Source organism: Oncorhynchus clarkii, chromosome 3, assembly GCF_045791955.1.
Source record: "Oncorhynchus clarkii lewisi isolate Uvic-CL-2024 chromosome 3, UVic_Ocla_1.0, whole genome shotgun sequence".
NCBI lineage: Eukaryota > Metazoa > Chordata > Actinopteri > Salmoniformes > Salmonidae > Oncorhynchus > Oncorhynchus clarkii.
The window spans coordinates 56,172,002-56,192,367 of NC_092149.1; the positions used below are offsets into that span (position 1 = coordinate 56,172,002).

Consider the following 20,366-nt stretch of genomic DNA (forward strand, 5'->3'; position numbering starts at 1 on the left):
GATAGCCCTATTTGGTAAAATACCAAGTCCATGTTATGGTAAGAACAGCTCAAATAAGCAAAGAGAAACGACAGTCCATTATTACTTTAAGACGACGTCAGTCAATCCGGAAAATTTCAAGAACTTTTCAAGTTTCTTCGAGTGCAGTCGGAAAAGCCATCAAACGCGATGATGAAACTGGCTCTCATGAGGACCACCACAGGAAAGGAAGACCCAGAGTTAGGTCTGCTGCAGAGGATAAGTTCATTAGTGCACCTCTTGATTGCAGCCCAAATAAATGCTTCACAGAGTTCAAGTTACAGACACATCTCAACATCAACTGGTCAGAGGAGACTGCTTGAATCAGGCCTTCATGGTTGAATTGCTGCAAAGAAACCCCTACTAACGGACACCAATAAGAAGAAGAGACTTGCTTGGGCCAAGAAACACGAGCAATGGACATAGAGAAATCTTTCCTTTTGGTCTGATGAGTCCATATTTGTGATTTTTGTTTAATTTTTAATTAATTAATTAAAAAAAATGTTGGTTCCCACTGCCGTGTCTTTGTGAGACGCAGAGTGGGTGAACGGATGATCTCTGCATGTGTGGTTCCCACCGTGAAGCATGGAGGAGGAGGTGTGATGGTGTGGGGGTGCTTTGCTGGTGACAGTGTCTGTGATTTATTTAGAATTCAAGGCACACTTAACCAGCATGGCTACCGCAGTATTCTGCTGCGATACACCATCCCATCTGGTTTGCGCTTAGTGGGACGATCATTTGTTTTTCAACAGGGCAATGAACAAAAACACATCTCCAGGCTGTATAAGGGCTGTTTGACCAAGAAGGAGAGCTGCATCAGATGACCTGGCCTCCACAATCACCCGACCTCAACCCAATTGAGATAGTTGGTATGAGTTGGACCGCAGAGTGAAGGAAAAGCAGCCAACAAGTGCTCTGCATATGTGGGAACTCCTTGAAGACTGTTGGAAAAGCATTCCTCATGAAGCTGGGTGAGAGAATGCCAAGACTGTGCAAAGCTGTCAGGGCAGCTTTGCCTTGATTTGTTTTAACACTCTTTGGTTACTACGTGATTCCATTTGTGTTTTCATAATTTCGATGTCTTCACTATTATTCTACAATGTAGAAAATAATACAAATAAAAACCCTTGAATGAGTAGGTGTGTCCAAACTTTTGGCTGGTATTGTGTAATCAACAATATACACCTTAGGCTCTGCAGTATTTAGGTGAACATAGAGTACAGTGAGTTGGTTTCTCTCTTTCCTGGTGTGACAGACTTGAAGGCAGGTGCTGTGGGCCTGGCTCTGTCCTATGCAGTAACCCTCGTCGGCATGTTTCAGTGGGGAGTCAGACAGAGTGCGGAGGTGGAGAACATGGTAAAAACCTCCTTTATTGATTTAGACCTAAACTCAGCAAAAAAAGACATGTCCTATCACTGTCAACTGCGTTTGTTTTCAGCAAACTTAACGTGTATATATTTGTATGAACATAAGATTCAACAACTGAGACAAACTGAAGAAGTTCCACAGACATGTCACTAACATAAATGGAATGAGTCCCTGAACAAAGGGGAGGGGGTCAAAATTGAAAGTAACAGGTAGGATCTGGTGTGACCACCAGCTGCATTAAGTACTGCAGTGCATCTCCTCCTCATGGACTGCACCAGATTTGCCAGTTCTTGCTGTGAGATGTTACCCCACTCTTCCACCAAGGCAGCTGCAAGTTCCCGGACATTTCTGGGGGGAAATGGCCCTAGCCCTCACCCTCCGATCCAACAGGTCCCAGACTTGCTCAAGGGGATTGAGATCTGGGCTCTTCGCTGGCCATGGCAGAACACTGACATTCCTGTCTTGCAGGAAATCACAGAACGAGCAGTATGGCTGGTGGCATTGTCATGTCAGGATGAACCTACAGGAAAGGTAACACGTGAGGGAGGATGTCTTCCCTGTAAGGTACAACGTTGAGATTGCCTGCAATGACGACAAGCTCAGTCCGATGATGCTGTGACACACCACCCCAGACCATGACGGACCCACCACCTCCAAATTGATCCCGCTCCAGAGTACAGGCCTCGGTGTAACGCTTATTCCTTCGACGATAAACGCGAATCGAACCATCACCCCTGGTGAGACAGAACAGTGACTCGTCAGTGAAGAGCACTTTTTGCCAGTCCTGTCTGGTTCAGCGACGGTGGGTTTGTGCCCATAGACGACGACGTTGCCGGTGATGTCTGGTGAGGACCTGCCTTACAACAGGTCTACAAGCCCCCAGTCCAGCCCATTTTCAGCCTATTGATGACAGTCTGAGCATTGATGGAGGGATTGTGCGTTCCTGGTGTAACTCGGGCAGTTGTTGTTGCCATCCTGTACCTGTCCCGCAGGTGTGATGTTTGGATGTACCGATCCTGTGTAGGTGTTACACGTGGTCTGCCTCTGCGAGGACGATCAGCTGTCCGTCCTGTCTCACTGTAGTGCTGTATTAGGCGTATCACAGTACGGACATTGCAATTTATTGCACTGGCCACATCTGCAGTCCTCATGCCTCCTCGCAGCATGCCTATGGCACGTTCACACAGATGAGCAGGGACCCTGGGCATCTTTCTTTTGGTGTTTTTCAGAGTCAGTAGAAAGGCCTCTTTAGTGTCCTAAGTTTTCATAACTGTGACCTTAATTGCCTTCCACCTGTAAGCTGTTAGTGTCTTAATCACCGTTCCACGGGTGCATGTTCATTAATTGTTTATGGGTCATTGAACAAGCATGTTTAAACCCTTTTCAATGAAGATCTGTGAAGTTAATTGGATTTTTACGAATTATCTTTGAACGACAGGGTGCTGAAAAAAGGACATTTATTTTTTTGCTGAGTTTGTCTTGACTTGCCTGGCTGAAGAATAGGTGAATAATATAATTGTACTAGTCTGCTATTGTTGTTTCTAGTTGTGCAAATGTATACATGTTTACATTCACTTAGGTTGGAGTCATTAAAGCTCGTTTTTCAACCACTCCACACATTTATTGTTAACAAACTATAGTTTGGGCAAGTTGGTTAGGAAATCTACTTTGTGCATGACACAAGTCATTTTTCCAACAATTGTTTACAGACAGATTATTTCACTTATAATTCACTGTATCCCAATTCCAGTGGGTCAGAAGTTTACATACACTAAGTTGACTGTGCCTTTAAACAGCTTGGAAAATTCCAGAAAATGATGTCATGGCTTTAGAAGCTTCTGATAAGCTAATTGACATCATTTGAGTCAATTGGAGGTGTACCTGTGGTTGTATTTCAAGGCCTACCTTCAAACTCAGTGCCTCTTTGCTTGACATCATGGGAAAATCAAAAGAAATCAGCCAAGATCTCAGAAAAACAATGGTAGACCTCCACAAGTTTGGTTCATTCTTGGGAGCAATAAACCCCATGGGACCACGCAGCCGTCATACAACTCAGGAAAGAGATGCGTTCTGTCTCCTAGAGATGAATGTACTTTGGTGCGAAAAGTGCAAATCAATCCCAGAACAACAGCAAAGGACCTTGTGAAGATGCTGGAGGAAATGGGTACAAAAGTATCTATATCCACAGTAAAACGAGTCCTATATCGACATAACCTGAAAGGCATCTCAGCAAGGAAGAAGCCACTGCTCCAAGACCGCCATTAAAAAAGCCAGACTACGGTTTGCAACTGCACATTGGGACAAAGATCGTACTTTTTAGAGAAATATCCTCTGGTCTGATGAAACAATAATGGATCTGTTTGGCCATAATGACCATCATTATGTTTGGAGGAAAAAGGGGGAGGCTTGCAAGCCGAAGAACACCATCCCAACCGTGAAGCACAGGCGTGGCAGCATCATGTTGTGGGCGTGCTTTGCTGCAGGAGAGACTGGTGCACTTTACAAAATAAATGGCTTCATGAGGATGGAAAATTATGTGGATATATTGAAGCAACATCTCAAGACATCAGTCAGGAAGTTAAAGCTTGGTTGCAAATGGGTCTTCCAAATGGACAATGACCCCAAGCATACTTCCAAAGTTGTGGCAAAATGGCTTAAGGAAAACAAAGTCAAGGTATTGGAGTCGCCATCACAAAACCCTGACCTCAATCTTATAGAAAATTTGTGGGCAGAACTGAAGAAGCGTGTGAGCAAGGAGGCCTACAAACCTGACTCAGTTTCTCCAGCGCTGTCAGGAAGAATGGGCCAAAATTCACCCAATTTATGTGGGAAGCAGGTGGAAGGCTACCTGAAACGTTTGACCTAAGTTAAACAATTTAAAGGCAATGCTACCAAATACTAATTGAGTGTATGTAAACTTCTGACCCACTGGAAATGTGATGAAAGAAATAAAAGTTGAAATAAATAATTCTCTCTACTATTATTCTGACATTTCACCTTCTTAAAATAAAGTGGTGATCCTAACTGACCTAAGACAGGGAATTTTTACTAGGATTAAATGTCAGGAATTGTGAAACTGAGTTTAAATGTATTTGGCTTGGGTGTATGTATTCACCCCTCTTGGGTTTCTTCACATTTTATTGTTATAAAGTGGGATTCAAATGTACTTTTTTTGGTCAAGAGTCTACACAAACTACTCTTATTTCAAAATTAAAGAAAATTCCATATTTCTTTTTAATGAAGTTGAAAACCAAATATACAGTATCTTGATTAGATCATCTACTTCCCTCAGTCAAATCATGTTAGAAACACCTTTTGGCAGCGATTACAGCTGTGTCTTGTTAGGCAAGTCTCTAAGAGCTTTGCGCTCTTGGATTGTGCAATACTTGCACTTTAAAAAAAAATATTTTCAGAATTCTTTTAAGCTCTGTCAAGTTGGTTGTTGATCATTGTTTGACAGCCATTTTTAAGTCTTGTCATAGATTTTTCAGGCAGATTTAAGTGAAAACTAACTAGGCCTCGGGAACATTCACGGTCTTCTTGGTAAGCAACATAAGTGTGAATTTGGACTTGTTTTAGGTTGTCTTGCTGAAAGGTACATTCGTCTCCCAGTGTCTGGTGGAAAGCAGACTAAACAAGGTTTTCTGTTTTTTTTTTTTAACCTGAAACCCCCCAGTCGTTACCAATGACAACCATACCCATAACATGATGCAGCCACCACCATGCTTGATAATATGGAGAGTGGTACTCGATGATGTATTGTGTTGGATTTGTCCCAAAGATAACTCTTTGTATTCAGCACAACAAGGAAATTACTTTGCTACATTTTTTTGCAGTTATTACTTTAGTGCCTTTGCAAACAGGCTGCATTTTCTTTTTTTTCTTTTATTCGGTAAAGGATTTTTTATTTTCACTCTTTTATATTAGTATTGTGGAGTAACTACAATGTTGTTGATCCATCCTAAGTTTTCACCTTTCACCGCCATTAACCTATAACTGTTTTAAAATTAGCATTGGCCTCGTGGTGTAATCGTCTTTACCATCTTCCAATCGATGCTCTTTGCGACGCATTGGAAAAGCACACTGGCCTCTGGTTGAATCTGTGCTTGAAATTCACTACTCGTCTTGAGGGACCTTAAATATAATTGTGTGTGGGGTACAGAGATGGGGTAGTCATTAAATCATGTTAACCACCATTATTGCACATAGTGAGTCCATGTAACTTTTTATGTGATTTGTTAAGCACATTTTAACTACTGAACTTATTTAGGCTTGCCATAACAAAGGGGGTGAATACTACATTGACATTATTGAGAATTTTTGTCTAGATCAGTGACAATTATTACATATATTTTTTTTATCTATTTCAATTCCACTTTGTAACCCAACAAAATATGAAAAAATACAGGGGCTGTGAATACTTATGATTGGCACTGTCAGTGTTCCTGGCCACAGAATAAAATAGAACAGAATATTCCCTCATAGAATAACATCAATTTTGTAATAATGTTCTGACACTCCCAGATGACTTCTGTGGAAAGGGTGGTGGAGTACACAGAACTGGAGAGCGAAGCACCTTGGGAGACAGACAAACGGCCTCCGCCTGATTGGCCCAGGCATGGTTTCATCACCTTCGACCAGGTCAACTTCTCCTACTATGCGGACAGTCCTCCGGTCCTAAAGAACATTACTGCGGTCTTCAGATCCAGAGAAAAGGTGCCCACTACATATTCTTCTGATATGTGTCCATGTTTACGACAATGCACAACACACCCCAACACAATTCAGTTGATATGCAGCCAGTGTAATGGGTGCGGTGCTGTTCTTCTCTGTGTGTCATTATTTTTCAAATCAATTATTTAGGGGACATCTTATTGTGCTGCTGATTCCCAAGGAATATACCATTTGTGATTCATGGAATACATATCATGCAATTAAGACTAGTCAAGTGGATCCATTTGTTCACATTTGCATTCTAGGAGACCTGACGGTGACAACTGTTTATTCACTATATGAGAGAGAGGAGAGAAGATGAGAGGGAGAGAGAGGTAGAGATGGTTGAGGGTGATTGAAACCCAGCGTTTTTAATGCAGGGGGTGTATTTTGCATGGCCACGGTTCGCCAGGGCGGCTGATTTCACAATGGATGGGTTGATAAGTGAAGAGGCCTGGGCTCTGACAGCCCATGGGAGGGATCTTCACCCGATGCCGTGGGCCTGAACAGGCTTTGTGTGCATCCTGACAGTCCCCCTGAGACAACGCTTTCACAGGGAAACGAGCACCTATCTAGCACTCTGAACACTCCTCTCTCTCACACACACACACACAACATATGATTTGGTAGATTTACTTTTAACTGTTAACTATGAATTTTCTTACATGTCTTACTGTACATTTCCATACTTCCAGTGTAGTGATTCCACAAGGTGATTTATACATTTACTTTAGATAGCCTTTGCATTCTTTGTTTGAATCAAAGCGGCATTGTAATATTGCTGATTTTAGTTAGAAGCTCATATTTGGGAATCGGAATCCGAGCTTATAGGCTACTGTAGGAAGGGATATGTGATTGATCCATGCGGAACATGGCTGATAGCACCTACAGAGAAGACACTGAAATGCATACGTTACGATAGCATCTTATACTATCATATCAACTTCAGCGGTATTCTGCTGTTTTAATGTCACCCGGCTTGTGGGGCTGTCACCTTAACAACTGATGTGCTGATATCAAACAGGAAGGAACATCTCAGCAATGAGAATCTCTCATTCTGTTGGAGTACTGGCCCTGAAAGGCAAAGGTTCCATCATAAAGGACAGAGATGATTCAGTTTACAATGGCGCAATGGGAAGTGGAGTAGACCTTGAATTACGCACTTGGAAGTCAACTTTATACAAGGAAGTCTTGACATCAGATTTTATAGTAGAGAAAATGTGTTCAGAGAAAAACAAACTAACACTTTCTCTGTATGTTGAACTCTAGGTTGGCATCGTGGGGCGGACTGGCGCTGGTAAAAGCTCCCTGATCTCGGCTCTGTTCCGCCTGGCTGAACCTGATGGCAGGATTTCCATCGACGGCGTTCTCACCGCCGAGATCGGCCTGCATACCCTGCGCCAGAGAATCTCCATCATCCCCCAGGTATGTACGTTCTCTGCCCTCCCACTGCCTATTGTAGTCTATTGGCTAGGCTGCATTGTATAGCACGTCTTTAGTTTGTTCAGCATAATCCTGGAAGGCCTTCGATTGGACGTTTTTTATAGTACACATGACATGACTATGGAAGCTTTAGAATTGCCAAACAACATTACCTCAGTCATTTGTAGAGCGTTGAGTAGAAACGTGGGAGTTTCAGGGTTCTCTGACATGATCCATTATATGTCATTAGCATTCATCAGACATGATGCACATTTAGTGGGGTAGGTGAACTTCCATTGGTAACCCAAACTCTCCCCGTCTTTGAGGTCTGGCCGGCTTTTTTTACGTCACTGTTTGTTTCAAAGCAACAACAGGCTGAGGAGAATTACAGTCGTCACTCAGGGGATTTTGGAAAGTGACACAAACGGATGCCTTGAGACAGTTTTCAACTTTTATTTCCGCTTGTTGAAAGTGATACAGCATTAGGAAAATGCCACCCCCTGGTTGAGTCAGCGCTCTGCGGCGGTGAAGACTCCCACAGCCCAGCTCTGAGAGGAGAGGAGAGCAGCTCTCTACCCCGTCAGTGACAGGAGATTAGCCCTCTACCCCCGAAACATCAGCAAAGCTGCTTAGAAGAGTTCTCTACCCATCCCCATCCTCACAGTCTCACATAGGCCTACCAACATCATTTAGCCCAAGAGTTGAACATTTCGCACACTGCAGTCAAGGTTTCCCCAAAACAAGTTCATTTAAGATGTTTGGTGTGGCTTTGATGGGTTTCTATTATCAATAGTTTACCAGATGAACTTTCACTTCTGTATTACAGCTGGTTATGTTTTACCACCACCTGAGTTATGTCAAGGTAATGTTTTCCTATTGGATGCTGCTCGTTCTGACAGGGGGACAGCCAGTTGCATCATGGGGTGAAGCTGCAAACGGGGTGGGGAAAGAGGGGGCATATTTAGATGACTTCTGTTCTGAACTCATAACTGAAACGTTGGCTTATCTAAGAGGAGCAGCACTGTATCTGTACACAAACCGAATAGAGATGATCTATCAGGTTCGATTATTGTCCTATTTTTTCCGCTGTAAAAATTCAAGCAGGAAAGACGCAGAGTATGATTTGCTATTACTAATATTACAAGGATTGGATTTCTTCTGCTTATATTCCCATTTTTCACAACTTCCCTTAGAAACGGAAAAGGTCATTTGAACTCCCCCGTGTAAGTGATATTCACTCAGCCTTTTAAATGGAAAATGACTTGATATAAGATGCTTGTTGCCCTACCTTGTGATGTGGAATTCTCAGATTCTGATATGTATTCTATACATTGCCCGTGTGAACTTTTATTCTACAGCTTCCCCCAGATTTGATTATGATAAACTTTTATTAGTATATGGCATTAAAAAAGAATCCATTTCAGGTTCTATTGAAATCTCAGGAATGACTTCACAGTTCAAAATGAATTCGGCGGCAAACAGAGGGCTTAGAATTGTTGGAGCACATAATCGGTCTTTGGAAAGCTGTGCTTGAAAGCAGTTTTTCCAACTTAACATTGAATCCTCAATTAAAGTGAGTCACAAAACTAGTTTGAATTGGGACTTGAGCTGGCTTAATGACAAGGCAGTCTGCTGGTGGCAGGGGTAAAGCTCATTGGGAGTAGAGAGGTGGAACAGTTTTTAGGCTGTAGAGAGAAAGGGATGAACTCCTGAATGCTTAAAATTCACAGCTATGTTTTCAAGGAATCTGCTCAAAGTTAAACACTTGCCATGGGTTTCGAGACTGACACAAAAGTCTGTGTGTGCGCGTGTGCGTTGCCTTCTCAACCTCATGTTAGTGGTGCTGTCACAGTGTTGGCTCAGAGCCTATGACCTGCATCAAAGCAGCCAACGGGGCATGGGTGATATGAGTCACTCTCACACAACAGTATTCTTCTAACCACGAGACATGATTATGAGGATCACAACAGCAGTAAACACCTAGTGAGTCTTTCCAGTCACTGTGTGCTCTACTCCTGTTCTCGCAGTTGCCAGGTGAACGTTCTTCTCTTGATAGGTCAGATTAGCGTCTTGAGTAAACTTGATTTATTATCGCCTTCCCTCCACTGCATTGTGGACTGACCGTTTCTCCATATCCTCCTTTATCTCTATTGCTACGACACAGGCCTATACAGACTCGTTAATGTTTTTTTAAATGGTCATTATGTCCTTTTAAAGCCTCATAAACTCTGTTGTGTGTCGCAGAAGAAAATCCCTCAAGTATTTACTTAGTGATAAAACAATGAGGAAATGATCCTGTGGAAATGTAATATAGCTTTATATTGTTCTGTGAATGCTGTGACGTTTTGTTTATGGCTCGAAAGGAGAGTCCCCTGTAAGTTATTATTTTTTTTTTTTAATCGCTTTTACGTTGGGCTAGGATTTCTGAATAAATATCTTCTAAAGAGACTTGGCATGAGGACATGTAGCTGTGCTCCTGTTTGCCAGGTTTATAGCAAACACAAGGGCATGCTGGAACAGTGCCTTCGGAGTGGCGAGCTATTTTGACTGCACTATAATAAAGAGCTGTATTTGCTCTCTTAAGGGTGGTTGTATGCCTGAACCTTGATACAGGTGTGTAGCTCACTGTAAATACACAGAGCTCCCACAGAACTGCTCCAAGCTATTAAAAAAAAAAAAATTAAAAAAATTATAGCTTGGAGAAAAGTCAGCCTACTGAAGGACAACTCCTTTTTACTCATGCACACATTTGTCAACTAAAAACTAGGGATGTTGATATAAACTTTTTCAACTATAATTTAGAGAGGGCACATCTATCTTCATGAATTTGAATGAACATTGTGAATTTGTATTTATTATTTATATATATATATATATTTGAGAGATTTAAACGTTCATGACTATAGTTGACCTTTTTAGGTAATTTGAGAAATGTTTGGTGATTTACAGGCACCTTTTCTATGTCCAGACAACCTCTATACAGATCCTCTGCTCTCAAACAAGACCACAGCACAAGCTACGGTTTTCCAAAGTAAAAAGATCAACTTAGCGTTGGCTAGTGGGCCGGAGCCGAGTGTTGAATCGGGCTCCTGAGTGTGGCATTGCAGGCCCCATTGTGAACACCTCTCCCTCACACATAGCGCCACTCTATACAGCCTGTCTTAACCCTCTTCAAAAGTCTCCCCCTCGTCATTATCCTAACTGGCCATGGCCTTCTCTTTCTATATCCATCCGTCCCCATGCAGGACCCGGTTCTCTTCACGGGCACCATGAGGAAGAATCTGGACCCTTTCAGCCAGCACACAGACGAGGACCTGTGGAATGCACTGGGAGAGGTACTCCAGCTTGGGCTCTGAATGCTTCCCCCTCAGAGGCCCATGGGGGGATCCCTCTGTCCCCCTCCACAATGCTGCCATTCAGCCTCCCTGCTCGCCACAAGTCATGGAGGGGAAATCCCATTAGGGCCGTGGGGCCCAGCTCAATGTGCGGCTTGTAACTGGGAGCCATTCAAAGTGCTGGGGAGATGTGTTGTGCTGCGTTTGCCAGTTAGGCACTAGAGGATGAAGGCAGGGTTCCCCCACAGTGAAGGGCTCCAGCTCCTGCTCCCCAGTCTCCCCGCTCCTCAATGGGTTTGCTGGCCTGGATTAAAGCAAGAGGCTGGTCACAAGGGAGCGGTGGCCAAGGTCATCAGTGGACCTGGCCCTGCATTGTGCCAGCCGGTTAATGGGTGTGTGTTGGATGTTTTTTTTAAGATACCCCCCCGGGAGGCCTTTCTACAGGGGTAATGGAGGGTCCCTGCTTCCTCTCCTCTCCCTGCAGGTGCAGCTGAGGACCGTGGTGGAGGAGCTGCCTGGGAGGCTGGAGACCATGCTGGCTGAGTCGGGCTCCAACTTCAGCGTGGGTCAGAGGCAGCTAGTCTGTCTGGCCAGGGCCATCCTCAGACGGAACAAAATCCTCATCATTGACGAGGCCACCGCTAACGTGGACCCCAGGTGAGAACACTTTGACCCACATATTTGTGCTAGTTGTCATTGTAGTGTTGTAACTCAGTCCCATACATCAGTATATTCCAATTTTAGGACAAACACATAATATAGAGGTCAAAATATCAAGGTTTAACACCTTGATGAATAAAGGTATGGCCCCTGGTTCTCTGACAATGTAACTCTATCCCATTTTACTTTAGTACAGCTGCACATACCTGGCTAAGGATTAGCCATTGTTTTGATGTGTAAAGTAAAATCCCTGCCCAGGGGTGTGTAGGAAGAATGTATTGTTTCTGCATGGATGCTGAGGTATTCTCTTCCCCTGCTCCTTTAGAACCGACGGCCTTATCCAGCAGACCATCCGGGAGAAGTTCAGGGAGTGTACTGTGCTCACCATCGCCCACCGACTCAACACTATCATCGACTGTGACCGGATCCTGGTGAGGCCTCCCTCCAGTGTTAAGTAACCATGTGGCTAGCACTGTGTGTGCACATTTTCTTCACTGAGCCATTCACAGAACACTCAATATGAAAAAGCTTGCACATATTTCTGCTTCCTACTATACAGTAGAGATCTTCACGGATCCACCTGTACCCGAGACCCGATCCGGAAACCGAGCCGGTCCGGATCCAGAATTCTAAATAATTTCACTGTACTAGGTCAGATCTGATATGATTGTTATGGGTCTCGGGTATGTGTAATTTTAACTGACTTGTCCGGAGAGACCCATGCAGATCCGACCGCGACGGGGAGAGGGAGAGACTCTTTTTACATGTAACTTGTTGTTGTTGGCCAATCATAAGTCATCAAAGCGACAATAGGCTACAGTCATAGAACCTCCGTGTGGGGAAAAAGGTTTGAGATATTTAATCAATGGATTATATATATATATATGCAGTGCCTTGCGAAAGTATTCGGCCCCCTTGAACTTTGCGACCTTTTGCCACATTTCAGGCTTCAAACATAAAGATATAAAACTGTATTTTTTTGTGAAGAATCAACAACAAGTGGGAAACAATCATGAAGTGGAACGACATTTATTGGATATTTCAAACTTTTTTAACAAATCAAAAAATGAACAATTGGGCGTGCAAAATTATTCAGCCCCTTTACTTTCAGTGCAGCAAACTCTCTCCAGAAGTTCAGTGAGGATCGATGAATGATCCAATGTTGACCTAAATGACTAATGATGATAAATACAATCCACCTGTGTGTAATCAAGTCTCCGTATAAATGCACCTGCACTGTGATAGTCTCAGAGGTCCGTTAAAAGCGCAGAGAGGATCATGAAGAACAAGGAACACACCAGGCAGGTCCGAGATACTGTTGTGAAGAAGTTTAAAGCCGGATTTGGATACAAAAATATTTCCCAAGCTTTAAACATCCCAAGGAGCACTGTGCAAGCGATAATATTGAAATGGAAGGAGTATCAGACCACTGCAAATCTACCAAGACCTGGCCGTCCCTCTAAACTTTCAGCTCATACAAGGAGAAGACTGATCAGAGATGCAGCCAAGAGGCCCATGATCACTCTGGATGAACTGCAGAGATCTACAGCTGAGGTGGGAGACTCTGTCCATAGGACAACAATCAGTTGTATATTGCACAAATCTGGCCTTTATGGAAGAGTGGCAAGAAGAAAGCCATTTCTTAAAGATATCCATAAAAAGTGTTGTTTAAAGTTTACCACAGGCCACCTGGGAGACACACCAAACATGTGGAAGAAGGTGCTCTGGTCAGATGAAACCAAAATTGAACTTTTTGGCAACAATGCAAAACGTTATGTTTGGCGTAAAAGCAACACAGCTGAACACACCATCCCCACTGTCAAACATGGTGGTGGCAGCATCATGGTTTGGGCCTGCTTTTCTTCAGCAGGGACAGGGAAGATGGTTAAAATTGATGGGAAGATGGATGGAGCCAAATACAGGACCATTCTGGAAGAAAACCTGATGGAGTCTGCAAAAGACCTGAGACTGGGACGGAGATTTGTCTTCCAACAAGACAATGATCCAAAACATAAAGCAAAATCTACAATGGAATGGTTCAAAAATAAACATATCCAGGTGTTAGAATGGCCAAGTCAAAGTCCAGACCTGAATCCAATCGAGAATCTGTGGAAAGACCTGAAAACTGCTGTTCACAAATGCTCTCCATCCAACCTCACTGAGCTCGAGCTGTTTTGCAAGGAGGAATGGGAAAAAATGTCAGTCTCTCGATGTGCAAAACTGATAGAGACATACCCCAAGCGACTTACAGCTGTAATCGCAGCAAAAGGTGGCGCTACAAAGTATTAACTTAAGGGGGCTGAATAATTTTGCACGCCCAATTTTTCAGTTTTTGATTTGTTAAAAAAGTTTGAAATATCCAATAAATGTCGTTCCACTTCATGATTGTGTCCCACTTGTTGTTGATTCTTCACAAAAAAATACGGTTTTATATCTTTATGTTTGAAGCCTGAAATGTGGCAAAAGGTCGCAAAGTTCAAGGGGGCCGAATACTTTCGCAAGGCACTGTATATATATATAATCAATGGAAGATGGATTTAAAGTGATGGAATTAAAAGTTAAAGGAGAAGGATAGGCTACAAAGACCTAGAGCCAAAAAGTAGGCTGCTACTTTATATTCTGAATGGAGTTGTTTGTAACTGTATAGGACGAGAGCGTGTATGCAGCCTCAATTAGCTTAACTTCTCGCAGTTTGATGCAGTCAAGACGGGTGCTACGTAATCATATTGGATGATAAATAACCTAGCTATTAGTCTACTATAGCGCAAGTCAGCTTTGTTGGTTGCCGTCACTCTCCCTCCTCCCTATGTCACTTACAGTAGCCTACACACACAGCACAGCCCCTGGTGGAGCATCACCTCTCTGTACCTCATCTCCCTCGCACTTTCTCAGCTCTGGTTAATAAGGTAGCTTACAATTGGACTTTTCTGTTGCTCCCTCACTCGGATCGGAACGGGTCTGGATCGGACCAGATCTTTACGGAACGGGTCTAGTTGTCCCCGGGTCCGTTCGGGAACGGGTCTCTATATTTACTGAATTCATTTATGCATACCGGGTCCGGATGGGGAAGCCCCAGGTCCATTTTGGAACGGGTCCAACTTTTTTAGACCTGTCAAGGCCTCTACAGTACAGTATCTAAGAATAGATCAGGGTCAGACTTTACAACCAGCCCAGTCAGTGAAGTACTAAGAGTTTAGCTCTAAGTAACAGCCGGCCCCATTACTCCCTAATCTCACCCCCTCTTAGTGGGGCCAGGTGGGCAGAGACTGAGAGGTGACCAGGCCAGCCCGTGCCCCCCATGCCCTCGTGCCAGTTGATCTTTGGCCTCTTCCAGCCCACTGCCTGCAGAGGTGCCAATTAGTGCCATTTGTGGCAGCATTTGTTTCCTGTCCTCCAGGACACTGGCTGACCCGGTAAATGGCTGTTGAGATGGGCAAGAGGAAAAGCCAAATGTCACACAGCGGGAACGTTTCCACACCTGTCCCCGTGTCAAACGCCCCCAGATTGTCACGCTGTTTGATAGAACAGACTTGGGACCCACCTGAATTGCCTCGTCCAAATGATTAAGCGACACCCCTGATGAATGAGAGAGTTTTCTTGAGTGGGAAACTCTTTGGCCTGCATATGTTCTACGAAGCTAGCTAAGGTAGAGAAATACAGTGTTCTGTTGTTCACACAATGCTATGTGTTACTGTTCCAAAATGTGGCTTAAGATGTAACAGAGTGGGCTTTGCCTATTTTCAGAAGATCTCACTCCTTTGAAAGGGAGACCGAATGTAATGCTAGGCCTTTATGGAGCTCCTTAAATAAGAGCTATTCTTTGCCTGTTTTACATTGCATGTGATGACAGAGACACGATGGTAATTTTCTGAAGCGTGCTGAAGGTGTGATTGTTGCCTTTGACACAGTTGAGGACCACCCTTGCGGTGCTGAAATGCATGCATGGATAAATGCATGGATAACCTTGCTTAGGCCTGATCTTCTGTCTGACACTGTCAGCGCACACGTTCACAGCAGCTACAGCCCCGTCAGGCAATAACAAGCCCTGGTGTTTGTTGTTGGCGTGAGTCACATGAAATGGATGGTTCCCGAGACAGCAGAGAACTACTGTTTCTCACTCGACCTCTATTGTCTTGTGCGGATCACTCACCAGTGAAACAGCTGAAAGGCTAGTTTTTAAGTATTAAAGTATATAGGCTATGTGGCTCACGCCCTACTACTCTCTCCTGTGTCTGATTGCAGGTTCTAGATGCTGGGAGGATCCAGGAATACGATGAGCCCTACGTTCTGCTTCAGAACCAGGAAGGAGTGTTCTACCAGATGGTCCAGCAGACAGGCAAGGCAGAGGCAGCCTCCCTGCTCCATGCAGCCAAACAGGTAACCGACCCAACCAACCCCGCCCTCCTCCTTTGTCCTAACTCAGTCAGCACTCTGAGTGCACACAGCTACAGTCACCCTAATCCTTATAACACACGTCTTATAACAACTGGCGTCCCTTTGCCCAAAACAACAGTCAGTCGTACACACAAGGGAGTTCTGTGAATATTTGTACTGAATGTGTGTAATGCTATTTATGTAGCTGCATTTCTATATTCTATACCATAAGTTTTAATTTCATGCGAAAAATGTCCCTTTTGTCATTTTACACGACTCTGATATTATCTAATGAATCGTCCGTGTAATCTATTTCCAAAAATGTAATTTTGAAATCATTTCAGAGATCATTCTAGAAAAGCAGCTTTCTTTGCTCTTTATCTATTTTGAAATATTGGGTTTTAACTTTGTCTCGATTTGGGATAAACTTCCTATGGGGATTACTGTAATAGAGCACATCCTTATATATATTTTTTGCTTTGAAATTCATTTGTGATGTATTTCCCCTTCAGCCACTCTCCAGATAAGGGCTGGGTAGCTATTCATCGTTCAATTCCATTTTTATGTGCATCTGTCAGGGACTACAGATACGATATTGCAACTTCAAACAGGTCTTTGTGAAATAAGAAAAAGTAGGCATCATTTCATTTTCTCTCTGTCCCTGGTACAAATTTATCAGGAGAACTGTATCTCCCCAGCCACAGACTGAAATGGGTAAAATACTGATTTCAAAGACTCAGCACACTGTCGTATTATTTGGTATCGTCTTCTCCTGCACAGTGGCGGATTGGTAGAGACATTGTTCAGACCCTTACGTCTCCTTTCTTTATTGTGGGCTGCTCTCTCCAGATCAGATTACTCCAACTCCCAGAACCGCTCTCTAGCACCACTTATTAAATACTGAGACGTCTCACAAACCGAGTGTGAACTTTCTATAGTTGTCAGTCAAGGTTTAAATACATTAAATCATCTGATACCAACCTCTCGTTCCTTTTGTCTGAGCAGAATGACAATCCCTGAGTTGGGAGTGTATCTGATATTGTGGCTAACCGTTTTCACCTGTTTTCCCCTCTGCGTGTGCATTCATGTTGCCAAAATACTTGGTTTGTCATAGCCTCTTTGTGCCCGGCTGGAACTAGATAAAAGGACACCTTTTGGCTCTCTGCGGAAAACAACAGTATTTCAATAGCCATTTTGAATGAGTGTTTTGTATGTATGGAGATCATTTTGCTTTAGATCTTGTATCTGTGATAAAGTGTCATGTTAAACCGCATAGTCCGTAAGGAACCAGTGTGTTTGAAGTCTACGTTATTGTTGTGATTATCGCCAAAGAATTTCAAAGTTCTTACGAGACCAAAATTACCACTTTGCGTGCTCCTGTGGGAGACAAATTCCTCAATCCAGTCTGAGATCCATCCTAAATCAGCCATTCACAGATTCTACCTCAAACGACAAGCTACAGTAGAATCTGTGTGACTCTGCTCTCCTTATACCCTTTCAGGTTCACATGAACAAAAGCCATCCCAATGTGATCAACGGACTGACGGACCTGAGCCCGTCCGAGGGGAGCTGTGTCATCTTTGAGACGGCCCTGTGACACCGTTGTCTGACCTTTTCACCCCTGTAATGTGGCCCTCTGTGCTGGCCACACCATGAGGATGCCTCACACACTGTACCAAATATTATCCAGCTCTTGATTTCACAATGCCTTCTTTAACACCGCTGGCAAAGGTGTGGCGATCAGGCGTTTTGCTTTAGCACTTTTCAATTATATGGGGCAGCGCCCCACCAGTTATGGTTTGGGTTAATATATTCTTTTAAATACGCAAAAGTGTTGAAACAGGGACAAAGTAGGCCTACAGTTTTTTTTTGTGTGTTTTTGTTAGACTCACCAGCCTTGCCTCCTAATCTGTCAATTCGCACACTATGTCCTTCTCATCAGAGTGCTGTGTGGGTGTTGACCTGTCAGATTCATGAAAATCACAGGGCACACGAATTGGGCATGACGCACGTCTATAGACTCGGATATTATTTTAGCAAACAGGGTAAGAACTCACTCCTGACAGACCCAAGCAAAACCTCTTTACAGAAACATTGTAGCAGCCTACACCTAAACATTAGTGATCTGACATGCTGTATCAGTCTGAGCAACTGTAGGCCCAGCCTCTATGCGACCTGTCCCATCTGGCTTGGGGAAATGAAGTGGTAACGTTCACAGCCTAAGCCAATTTATTTGTGTTAAGAGAAATTGTGAATATGATCAAATTTGGAATGGAACTTTTTTTTGTGGGGGGGGGGGGGGAGGGGGGGCAGTGGCCATTTCAATCCCTGGGCCTACCCTACAGCGTTTCCAATGGAAGGAAAGCGGTGAGAAGCAGTGGGCAGGGGAACGTTTGGGGGTGACGGGAGCTGAATAGGGGAGGACTAAAGTTGGGCAAATCGTATCACGACGCGAGATAAGTTTGGTTGTTTTCAAATCAAAATCCCCTGCCTAATGGAACAGCCAAAGAGAAGGCTCAACTTTCCTAACTGCCATAAATTCCATATCGTCTGCCTTTCACTTAAACAATAGGGATAAACACGAAATATTAGTTTTAGGCTTAGCCTACTGGAATTCCTTACATTCTTGTTGTTTTCAGTTTTAAAAAATCACCTGGGGCGACTTTAGAGCAAGCTCAACTTGCCCGACTGCTCAGTTCACTTGCCCCAGGCAATAGGGCAACCCTTAAGGTCCCTGCTATAACTAGGTTCTGGAGTTTTACCTGGTTACAATCAGGAGAAGAAGAAGAAATTCCCCAGCACTCTGGGAGCTGTGGTGTCACGTGATCAGCATACATAGGCTATGGGTCCATAACTGCCCAGGAGCAATTGTTTGAAGCAATTTGTGCCTTTATTAAAAACAAATGACTGGTTGTGTTGTATTGATTGTTTTGCAATATTTGTTTTTGTATGTATGTTGCATGGCCCCTGGGGTAGGATTATTCACAATCCTGCATTTGGTTGCATGTAAAGATTTAGGGGTGTGGAGTGTTTACTGGTGTAAAAAAAAACAGTAGTTTATACTGGTTGGATACACATTTTAGGTTATTCCGAGTAAAACCTACCTAGCTGACAGTGGGTTTGACCAGTAAGTTAATAGTTTTAAGTCAAATTTGATTTTGTACTTTCAAAAAAAAATAGGATCCACATCTTATTGTTTTCAATAATCATTGTGCCTTGATCAGAATATCGATCCTTTGTAATTGCACTGTTTTCATTGATTTGTCTTTTTAAGACCAGATTTGGTCTTCTTGCACTCTGAGTAGAATGACTATTGCTACCTCTGTTTTTGGAATAAAGCTGTGGATGAAAAGCAGGTCAGAAGTAGTTGGATTGTGTGTTAGCATGTATACTAGATGACCGCTCAAAGAGCTTATGAAATGATGCGAAAGGCATGAATGCTTTTGAAGAGAATCATTGTGTGTACTGTCGACATGTTTTTTCCTGCTCTGATCATCTGAGCTACGTACGCTGCTTATGTTGTATGTATGCGGTTCTGGAACTATAACCATTGATCCACTGTTTCAGTTTGTGGGACTACAACCAATCAGATGATTGACTCTTAAACTTGATCAATAAAGCCGTGCAAAAAATCAAGACATCATATGACCGTTAAAGATGCAATATGAATGTAATCCAACGAATAAAAACTGTATTAGTTGAATTCTTAGACAATGAGTATTGCCTTAGCTTTTTTTATGATCTTGCCATGAGTCAATATACTGAACAAAAATATAAACGCAACATGTACAGTCTTGGTCCCATGTTTTAATGAGCTGAAATAAAAGATCCCAGAAATTTCCCATACGCACAAAAAGCTTATTTCTCCAAATGTTGGTGCACAAATTTGTTTACATTCCTGTTAGTGAGCATTTCACCTTTGACAAGATAATCAATCCACCTGACAGTTGTGGCATATCAACAAGCCGATTACACAGCATGATCATTACACAGGTGCACCTTGTGCTGGGGGCAATACACGGCCAATCTAAAATGTGCAGTTAAGTCGCACAACACAATGCCACAGATGTCTCATGTTTTGAGGGAGTGTGCAATTGGCAAGCTGACTGCAAGAATGTCCACCAGAGCTGTTGCAAGTGAACGTAATTTTTCTCTACCATAAGCCGCCTCCAATGTTTTAGAGAATTTGGCAGTACGTTCAACCGGCCTCACAACCGCAGACCACGTGTATGGCATTGTGTGGGCGAGCAGTTTGCTGATGTCAACGTTGTAAACAGAATGTCCCATGGTAGCGTTGGCGTTACAATTATATTTCATCAATGGCAATTTGAATGCACAGAGATACCGTGATGAGATCCTGAGGCCCATTGTCATGTCATCTCATGTTCTGCATGGTAATGCACGGTCCAATGTCTCAAGGATCTGTACACCATTCCTGGAAGCTGAAAATGTCCCAGTTCTTCCCATGGCCTGCAT

At 43.3% G+C, this 20,366-nt stretch overlaps 1 protein-coding gene across 3 annotated transcripts in view; it reads left to right on the forward strand.

Annotated features, from left to right (window-relative positions):
- LOC139399458 (ATP-binding cassette sub-family C member 4-like) overlaps window positions 1–19,747 on the forward strand; it is a 56,764-nt gene extending 37,017 nt beyond the window's left edge. Inside the window, exons 24-31 of one of the 3 annotated variants that reach the window (XR_011632076.1) lie at window positions 1,274–1,374; window positions 5,911–6,102; window positions 7,369–7,524; window positions 10,767–11,248; window positions 11,341–11,513; window positions 11,842–11,947; window positions 15,759–15,893; window positions 17,392–19,747. Coding sequence is in view for 2 of the 3 variants with exons in the window: in XM_071144876.1 (XP_071000977.1) it covers window positions 1,274–1,374; window positions 5,911–6,102; window positions 7,369–7,524; window positions 10,767–10,856; window positions 11,341–11,513; window positions 11,842–11,965; window positions 15,759–15,893; window positions 17,392–17,487 (1,067 nt within the window). In the remaining variant the exon portion in view is untranslated. Of the gene's footprint in view, window positions 1–1,273; window positions 1,375–5,910; window positions 6,103–7,368; window positions 7,525–10,766; window positions 11,249–11,340; window positions 11,514–11,841; window positions 11,966–15,758; window positions 15,894–17,391 lie in introns of all 3 variants that reach the window. The other 2 variants (XM_071144876.1, XM_071144884.1) reach the window with 2 other exon arrangements.
- The last annotated feature ends 619 nt before the right edge of the window (window positions 19,748–20,366 follow it).